Raw genomic sequence first — 11,175 nt, 5'->3', positions numbered from 1 at the left:
GGATGATACATCAGTATAAAGACCCGAAACTTCAGATGTTGGCTATCTATCAACGCAGGATTTAAGACCATGAAATCATACACCGTTGGTCTGTTACCCACGAGATGTCCAGTCCATTATGTTTGTATCACTTTTGCTTTTTTTGCTTTTCGAGCGGCAGACCTATCAACACATCACAGTGGAGCCTAACATGTTTAACATTGAAACCTTACGTGTGTTAATCAAGTTCTTTATCACGAAAATTCATTTCATTTCCCGACCGTAGATCAAACAATCATCCAATGGCTCACAATTAATAGGGTTTTTAGAGAATTTAGAAAGGACATCATGTGCAGCCGACCAGGAATTTTTTTTCAACATTCTTTTGCTGATGATGCGTGACATCATCATCTTTAAACATCGAGCCCTTATTCCATCATATTCATCAATCCGAAATCAACTTCATTCGTCCGAGATCAGTACACATTCTCATTCTAGCAACGAAAATTCACCGATCATCTTCAAATCATTCTGGCAGACACCATTGTCGCCGGTCATCATCGGAGTTCCAAGACTGTCAACAACCGTCCGAGATAAGACCATCAACGTCGTCATTCCCATTGACGGCTTTGTCTCCACCGGTTATCATTGTCAACATCAGCGGCAGTCGCTGTAAAACCGTCGACGCCGTCTTCGCCATAGGCGATACAACTCCGCCGCTCTCTCTCTCCTCTTCGGAATCTCTTTCTCCGTTTTGAAACGTCACCACCCCATCTCTGTACATCCGACCACCGTACACATCAACCTCTGGCATATCATCTTTCATCTTAAAACCAAGTCTCCGTTCTTATCATCTCCGACGACGGCTGTCCGATGATCACCTCCGTCTCCGGGACAGCGAAAACCTGCAACTCCACTCTATCTTTCTCGTCTCCAGTCATCTTCCGGCGACTACACCAGATCTTAGAATTTTTTCAGATCTGTAGTGATATCTAGATCTTACAGACCGGAGATCTTTCCATATACGAACACACATCCCCCGACACTTGCAACGCGTCTTCTTGTTCTTCGAGCGGTATCAAAATGAGCCTTTGAAAGACTTCAATGGCTCTGATACCACTTGTTTTTTTTTAAATCACACAAGCTGAAATCAACACATAAAATCAAAACAGATACTTGCATTACAAGTTTCGAAAACTTAAAACAGTGAATAGTCTGCTACAACAAAAAGAAAGAATAGTAGCTGCTGCAACAAAATTACACAAAACTGATCAAAAGAGAGATGTTCCCTTGCCCTTCTTATCTCCACCAATTTCAAAATGCTTGTCTCTCTTGATTGGGTGCTGTGAGACATGCTTGCAGCCTTGGCATTGCAACCTTAGCACAATCTTCTTCGTGGTTTTCGCCTTCTTGTGAAAGATGGGCTTAGTTTGACCACCATAACTAGATTGTTTCCTGTCGTAATGACGTTTTCCCTGTGCAGCCAAGCTATCTTTGCCCTTCTTGTACTGTGTCACCTTATGCAAGGTATGCTTTCTGCATTCCTTGTTCTTGCAGTAAGTCTTCTTGGTCTTCGGAACGTTCACCATGGCTGAAGAGAGATGAGATGCAAAAGTCCCCCGACACTGTGTAAAACTTCTTCTTGTTCTTCAAGTGACATCAAAACCGAGCCTTTGAAAGACTTCAATGGCTCTGATACCACTTGTTAGTCCCGAAAAACCCGTGATATCACTCTAGGATTAATCGAATGCGGAAAATAAGATCAATCCATAAGAACAAAAAGAGAATATTCATTACAAATCATAGTGTCGCCGCTTAGATCGCACACAGTCTCAAGGACTGTCTGGTACGATCTTCGAGAACCTTGCACACAATCTCTAGGATTGTCGGGTACAAGGCTCTCTATTTTGGGCTACATTATTACAATGGAGAGCTCTACCACTAATAATTTAATAAGACTATTTATAGGAGCCTCTACCCCATTGGCCCACATGGCCTAGCCCAAGTCCAAGACATAATTAAAAGCAAATAAACATAAAATACCGTAATAAAGATAAGCGTAAAACTTTGGACCTAACAGTATTCCACGTGTCAAATCTGAAGAAATGTCTGTCAGATGAGACCCTCATAGTTCCCTTAAAGGAGCTCACTATCGACGACCAGCTGCGATTCGTCGAGGAACCAGTAGAGATTATGGATCAAGACGTTAAGATTCTCAAGCACACTAGAATACCTCTGGTCCGAGTTCGTTGGAATGCTCGTCGTGGCCCAGAGTATACCTGGGAACGAGAAGACCAAATGAAACTCAAGTACCCCCAGCTGTTTAAGAAAAACGCAACCACTACTGAGGCTGAAGCTACAACAGAATTTCGGGAAGAAATTCCTAAATCAACGGGGGGATGATGTGACACCCCAGGAAAACCAGGAGAACAACGCAACTTAACTATCTTCCTCAGTAACTACGCGCTAAATTTCGGGACGAAATTCTCTTAACAGGGGGAGAATGTGACAACCCTCAAAATCCTATGTATTCCGTACAATTTATTATTGATAATTAAAGTGTTTGACGACAGTGTGGAATTACTTAACTGCTTTCTGATATCTGTGTTATGCTTACACGCATTTGTTAATATACTAATAGTGTACAGAAAGGTCACTAAATAGTCCGTTATATTTTCCCAAGTGTTAGAAAGTAAAAACGTTACAAAATATATAAATAGGACGCCTTACGAATTAATTAAGCACTTTAACGGAACAGTATCTAACCGAACAACCGGACATTACCCGGGACACCAAATATTTGTCAAATACATTGTTTTATTATTTTTGACTAGTCATGATCCCCGTATACCATAACACCCCCTAAATATCAACATACTAATATATATAAGTATATACTTGACAACCTAACTAACCTTTACCAATTAGTTACAAAATTTGCAACCAACCCCCCCCCCTAACCGAATTCGGTCACAAGGACCATTTCCCCCACATGCTTCATATCTTGTTCATAGATTTTATTTGATATTTTATTTGATTGTTTGCTTAATGGAGTGAACAAAATATTTCCCCCACATGCTTCATATCTTGTTCATAGATTTTATTTGATATTTTATTTGATTGTTTGCTTAATGGAGTGAACAAAATATTAGGATGTAAGATTATAAGTATGGGCTATATCTTTGCAAGATCATCCATATCATTCCATCACTTCACAAAGATCACACCATCTCTTTCACTCTCCTCCCTCTCCTCTCGGCTCACCCATAACCGCCACCATCTCCACCATATCACAACCACCTTCATCCAATTTTGAGTTCCATTCATGTGTTAGAAGGTGCACAACGAAGCTCGGTGTTCTTGGAAGTTGAAGGACCTTCTCTATTCGCTATTAACCACCACTTTTCTACGCTCGAACTTCCCTAGCCTTGAGCTAGTGGTAAGAACTTAGATCCGATCATTCTTTATGTTATTTAAGTGGTTAATAGGTGATTTGATGATTAAAGTTATGAAACACTAAAGAACTTGCACTAAAGTCTTGAACATGTTGGTTAAAGAGTAACTAGTGCTGTAAATCATGTAGATCTTGTGTGATTATGATTATTAGTGGATTATTTGATGTTCTGCTGATTATTATTGATGTGTGATGTTGTTGTGGTCACTAAACATAATTAACGGGATCAACCGAACACAAACTAGTAAGCTAGAGACCAAAAACAGCAATCTGTCCATACTTTACAGCCAACTTCAGTTGGCTGTAAACAGGTCATAAACTTAACGAAAAACCGATATTTTGAATCTAAAATATGTTATTATGAAATACGGTTCTAATGGCACCGGAATCGTAATTTTTGGACTCCGGTTGCTATTTTTAAAGTGTTAATTTGTAACAGCAACTTAAGCTGAATTTTGACAGCAATAAATGGGTGTCATACTTTCAGTCATAACCTGAGTTTTGTGATGAATCGGACCATGAAATTTGTACAGTAGATGACAACCGATGCATTTGTAATTACCCCACTGGAATTTTGTAAATCGGACACTCGATGAATTTTTAATAAATTGTTCCGTGGACTGTGGTCAGAAATACACAAATCTGAGTTCAGTCAGGAACATGAATTTTTATAAAATATTGGTAATTAACCGGACCCCGATATTTTTACACAATTAAATTTGGAACGTTTAAGACATTCTGTAAAAGTTTGGGAATTTTTGGAATAATTTAACTATTTTATTTAAATGTCCGAAAACAGCCGGTTTTGAATATTAATGCTGAATTGATATAACTTGCGTGTCTAAATGTCGAGTATGCTATCTGCGAATGATCTAACATGTTATATGTGTTATATACATTATTGTATGTTTGATTATGAGTGGGGAATGGATGGGAAGTATATATGGGCATAAACAGTTAAAGTAATGCATGTTATGTGATAGATACGTGTAGGAACTTTGTGCTCTATTTGTAAGACACTAAATGACTAACTGTAAATCATACTAGGACGTGATTGACCGACCTTGACTGTTAGCAATATTTGAGAATCTAACCGAGCAAACCAAGGTGAGTTCACACTTTTCTACAAAGCATGGTAATTTCCCGGTGGGAATGGGAATGGGTACAGGAATAGGGATTCCTCGTCCTTTGGGACGCGTTCAGGAATGTGAATTCCTCGTCCTTGAGACGTGTTCAGGAATGTAAATTCCTCGTCCTGTTGGGACGTATTAGACTTACTGGACTAGAACTCTATCTGCGAAGTCCCTCCCTTTTTGTATCGACTTAATCGCCGAGGCTATGGCGAGCGGGTCATTAGTTAATAGCGCTATTAGGTTTAACAAACCTCACACCGTGCCAGTCGGACGGGCGTGTACTAATGGACTATGGCACGTCGGTGGTGATAGAACACCGACGCTAGGGCACAATTGATTTTTGTTAGTAGTCGATATGATAAACGAGTCTGGTAGTTTAAAATACTGGGGTAGCTCCCCACGGCCAAAGTGTCGGGCTGGATATCCAGGGAAGGTGGACATGGGATGGTTAACTAATAAACGTTTTCGAACTATGGGGTAACCCCCACGGCTGGATAGCCGATTGAGATTAAACTATGTTTTTGGAAACAACTCTAAAATGGACAACCAACCGTGAACTCAGTCAACTTTGTTGTTGATTCGTTATTACATGCTTTGCAGGTCATTAGATGCTATGGAGCTTGCATATGGAGGTGGTCGTTGTGGGATGCGAACTGATATGTCCCGTACTTAGTACTTAATGAATAAACTTTATGAACTTATTAAACCTACTTTTGGACTTTAAACTTATGAACTATGGACTCATGTTTTGAATTTAGGGATTTTTACATATTTCCCCCTCCTAAGCAGCTTTATTACATATTTCCCCAACCCATAAATTTAATTACATATTTCCCCTTTCTAAAGAAGCCTTATTACATATTTCCCCAATCTCTATATTTTTATTACATATTACCCCAATCTCTAAATTTAATTACATATTTCACCTTCCTAAACCCCATATATTACATATTTATCCATTTCCTTAAAAATACTCTTATAAAATTACTATTTTACCCCTAGTGAGTTTATTAAATAAATAACTACAATATATTTCCTAGCTTCACCTTTGAACCCGGATATTTTTTTTATTTTTCAATTAAAAAAATAAAATAAATAATATTAATTATTTATGAACAAACCTTTCGTTTGATTTTTTTTATAATTTGTACAACCCTTTCATGTGGGGTTTAGACTTTGATACAACTGAATTTGCTAAGAGGAATGAGCCCATGATATCGACAACTATGGTTATAACAAAATCTGGGGTGTTTGTTATGTTGTGTTTTGAATTTTGATCAGTGAATGAGGATTTCACCCGTCTCTGTTTGCCTTTTTTCTGCTTTTAGTTGTATGAAAAATAGGAGGCTGTGATGATATAGTGTAGTGAGTAAATTCGACGTTTGTGGATCTGATCTGTATCTTGGTTGGGCAATATAACGAAAGGTTTGTTCTCAAATAATTAATATTTATTTCACTTTTTTTAATTTAAAAATAAATAAAAATATCCGGGTTCAAAGGTGATGCTAGGAAATATATTGTAGTTATTTATTTAATAAACTCATTAGGGGTAAAATAGTAATTTTATAAGAGTATTTTTAATGAAATGGATAAATATGTAATATATGGGGTTTTGGAAGGTGAAATATGTAATTAAATTTAGAGATTGGGATAATATGTAATAAAAATATAGAGATTGGGGAAATATGTAATAAGGCTTCTTTAGGAAGGGGAAATATGTAATTAAGTTTATGGTTGGGGAAATATGTAATAAAGCTGCTTAGGAGGGGGAAATATGTAAAAATCCCTTGAATTTATGTTTTACGCTTTCGCTGTTAAACTAAAATCGGATTACTTCCTATTGGTCACCAATCGTATTGTGTTTGGTTTTATTTACTTGATTATGTTGTTCAATATGATTGGTGGCTCGATCCTGGTCATGTCACGCCTCCAAGCGGTGATACTCCGCATGGTGGATTTTGGGGGTGTGACAATACATACATACATACATACATACATACATACATACATACATACATACATACATACATACATACATACATACATACATACATACATACATACATACATACATACATACATACATACATACATACATACATACATACATACATACATACATACATACACACATACACACATACACACATACACACATACACACATACACACATACACACATACACACATACACACATACACACATACACACATACACACATACACACATACACACATACACACATACACACATACACACATACACACATACACACATACACACATACACACATACACACATACACACATACACACATACACACATACATACATACACACATACATACATACATACACATACATACATACATACATACATACATACATACATACATACATACATACATACATACATACATACATACATACATACATACATACATACATACATACATACATACATACATACATACATACATACATACATACATACATACATACATACATACATACATACATACATACATACATACATACATACATACATACATACATACATACATACATACATACATACATACATACATACATACATACATACATACATACATACATACATACATACATACATACATACATACATACATACATACATACAACACATACATACATACATACATACATACATACATACATACATACATACATACATACATACATACATACATACATACATACATACATACATACATACATACATACATACATACATACATACATACATACATACATACATACATACATACATACATACATACATACATACATACATACATACATACATACATACATACATACATACATACATACATACATACATACATACATACATACATACATACATACATACATACATACATACATACATACATACATACATACAATACATACATACATACATACATACATACATACATACATACATACAAACATACATACATACATAAACATACATACATACATACATACATACATACATACATACATACATACATACATACATACATACATACATACATACGTACGTACGTACGTACGTACGTACGTACGTACGTACGTACATACATACATACATACATACATACATACATACATACATACATACATACATACATACATACATACATACATACATACATACATACATACATACATACATACATACATACATACATACATACATACATACATACATACATACATACATACATACATACATACATACATACATACATACATACATACATACATACATACATACATACATACATACATACATACATACATACATACATACATACATACATACATACATACGTACGTACAATAAAAAAACAACATATTATATTGAAAATACAAACATGTTAACAATTAATGATTAATGATATATACAGTTCACATCGTAATACTAGCACGTGTACACATGTGTAATACACATTTTTTTTAATAAATAAATAATTTACCTAATTGATCGACGTCATACAAACGTAATGGACGGACATTATGATTGCCATAACTTGAATTGTTAACATCAGTTGAATCATTGATACGTTCGTGTCCGTCATCATCGTTATCACCTGACCTAGAACTGATTAATGCGTCATCAATAATGGCACCAGTGTTTGTAGAACTGCTAGATGAAGCCATACCTGAACGATTTAACAACAATATCGATTAAACAACAATCAGACATATCTGAATTCCGATTATGAACAATATGTGATAAAATAAACATGAAATCCGATTACCTACGTTTGTTAAACATGAATTTAGATGCGAAACAGCTTGAATTCGGTATGAGATTCGTTATATGTATGAGTAATTGATACAATTATGGAATTGATTGATATAGTATTCGAGAATTGTTGAACACGAAACCTCCAGAAAACAAAATCAAGACTGTGTGTGTGGGTTATGAATTGGGCGAAACATAAAGCGTGTAATTGTGTTTGTTGAAAAAAATACCCCTATGTTTAATAGTTTTTTGGTTTTCTCATTTATATCTAGTTTTCTCATGATCATATCCCTATATATATATATATATATATATATATATATATATATAGGGGACGGCTAAAATGAAAACCACCTCCAGTTGAAAGAACCATGAGAACTACACCGTACGGGGCGAGTTGGACCAAAATTTTTTTTCATAAACGTAGATGCGTGTATTATAAACACATTTGTAAAAAATATTCAAAAAAAAATGTCGTGAGTGTAGTTTTGAGCACCACAAAGTTTGTTTTTACAGACAAACTTTGTGGTGCTCAAAAATACACTCACGACATTTTTTTTTTTGAATTTTTTTTTACAAATGTGTTTATAATAAACGCATCTACGTTTATGAAAAAAATTTTTGGTCCAACTCGCCCTGGATCAAAAAGTTCTCATGGTTCTTATAACTGGTTCTTATAACTGGAGGTGGTTTTCATTTTAGCGGTCCCCTATATATATATATCAATTTTACCCCTTCTTTATTAGTGGTTTTGAGTGAGTTTTTTGATAATTTTTTTGAAAGAACACCTTTCATAAGGCCTAGTTTTCACAGTTTTCAAAACATAAGTGTGTGTATATATATATATATATTATATTTATATTTATATTTGTATGTTATTAGATATATGAATAACTAATAATGTTTAAGATTAATCTAATATATTAATTTAGTATTAATTTATTATAGAATTTAAATTAAATACTCATTTAATTAGTTATGTGTTTATAATTTAAATTTTTTATTACAAAAAGAAAACCAAGACAAAATCGATATAATCATTGAAAAATAAATTTTAAGAAAATTGACGTAAAGGTAAATTGATATAATATATAACAATCATTTATATTTATATGAGTAAATGATGTGTGTAAAATGCAACATATAAATTACATCAAATTAGTGATAAAACTAACCATTTTTAAGTACTAATGTTGGAAAAGAGTGTTTTTGTCTTCCTTTTGTATTTTTCAGGATTAAATGAGCTCAAATTAACAAAAGAAGCAAAAAGACAGCTAAATCTAACATAAATACAAGAAAAGGAACATAAGTGGATTGCCCGACCCCTGGACAGCATCCTCCCAAGCAAAACAGAGAAAGCAGAAGACTGAACACGCCCCGTGCTTAGCGAGCACGGGGCCGTGCCCAAGAAGCACCTGATAAGACAAACCTATAGAAGCTTCTATTGCCCACCACGGGGTCGTGCCCAGTGAACACGGGGGCGTGGCGAAAGTACTGCAGGCGCATTAATTGTAATTGCGAATTACAATTAATGAAGAGAGAGATTGTCAAACAGGCACGGGGCCGTGCCCAGCGGACACGGGGCCGTGCCCAGTCTTCTGTTCAGCCTATAAATAGGAATGCTTGGCTTCATTGCAACTCATCCCTTGGCACACCACCTCTCTCACACTTCATCCACCACCCACCACCATCACAACACCATCATCCACCACCATCATCCATTGTCCATCATAGAGTGTGTGAGTCGTCTCGGGATCCAAGATTGATCGTAAGAGTTCTTGACAATCAAGGCCATGTTTGCCTAAGTCTCTTACATCACTTGGTGAAGACAAGTGTTTAGTATAATACTTTTTATTTTTAATCTTTTAATTTGCACTTTTTATTTGGTTTTGTATTAATAACTTTAATAACTAGTTGCTTATGTTGAAGGTGACTTTTCCTTATCGTTTGTCCGTGGTGTCTTGGCATTATTTTACTGTCTATATAAAATAAAAGATTTTCACCATTCATATCTCCACGGTCTATATGGAGGTATGTTGGCTACCTGGTCGGGGGTTAAAGGAACGGTTTGGTAAGGGTCTTGCCCTTGTTCAGCGTTTAGAGTTCCTGCAAGGGACCTGGGTCAAATTTAGTAGGATCTCCTTCAATACTCAAAGGTATTGGATGGCGGGGATCCAAACTCTTTGACCTACTCATAAGTTAACTACTATTAATACTATAACCCGGCTATTTAGGACTGTATCCCTGCTGACTCAGACTACTTAGTCGAGGGTAACGTCACCTCCAAAAGAGGGGCCTACCATAATTTGCATTAATAACTTAATTCATTATCTTTCAATAATCCGACCCTTTAGGATTGTATCCTTGCTGACTCAAACTACTGGGTTGAGGGTAACGTCGCCTTCAAAAGAGGGGCCTACTACAATAACTAGGATAATCTCTTAAACAAGTGCAAAAGTGCGAAAATAATCAAAGGTTATACTAATACACGAGTCGGATCCAAGTGATTCATCTTGTCTATCTGTTTTTATTTTTATTTTATTTTTCAGCATTTAGTTAGTTTTATTTTCTTAGTTTAAAAATATTTTTTCTAACATTTTGATTTGATTAGACGTTGAGGATAAACCGGTACTAAAAGCTCTTGTGTCCTTGGACGACCTCGGTATCTTACCAACACTATACTACATCCACGATGGGTGCACTTGCCCATATGTGTGTTTATTGTTTGTAAATATCGTGTTTTATAAATTTAAAACTTGGCTAAAAGTGTAAAAAGGGCTTAAAATATACATCTAAAATATATTACACTACAC

General features: G+C 35.4%; 1 protein-coding gene across 1 annotated transcript; it reads right to left on the bottom strand.

Moving 5' to 3' along the window:
• Positions 1-1,137: 1,137 nt before the first annotated feature.
• On the bottom strand, positions 1,138-1,587 carry LOC110940241 (60S ribosomal protein L44). Its single transcript, XM_022181793.2, has one exon. It carries the CDS (start codon positions 1,566-1,568, stop codon positions 1,251-1,253), a length of 318 nt encoding a protein of 105 aa, XP_022037485.1. The 5' UTR covers positions 1,569-1,587; the 3' UTR covers positions 1,138-1,250.
• Positions 1,588-11,175: the final 9,588 nt, after the last annotated feature.

This window comes from Helianthus annuus, chromosome 3 (assembly GCF_002127325.2).
Source record: "Helianthus annuus cultivar XRQ/B chromosome 3, HanXRQr2.0-SUNRISE, whole genome shotgun sequence".
In the NCBI taxonomy this organism is placed as follows: Eukaryota; Viridiplantae; Streptophyta; class Magnoliopsida; order Asterales; family Asteraceae; genus Helianthus; species Helianthus annuus.
The sequence above is the reverse complement of the archived record's forward strand: the minus strand, read 5'-3'. Positions and strand labels throughout refer to the sequence as shown.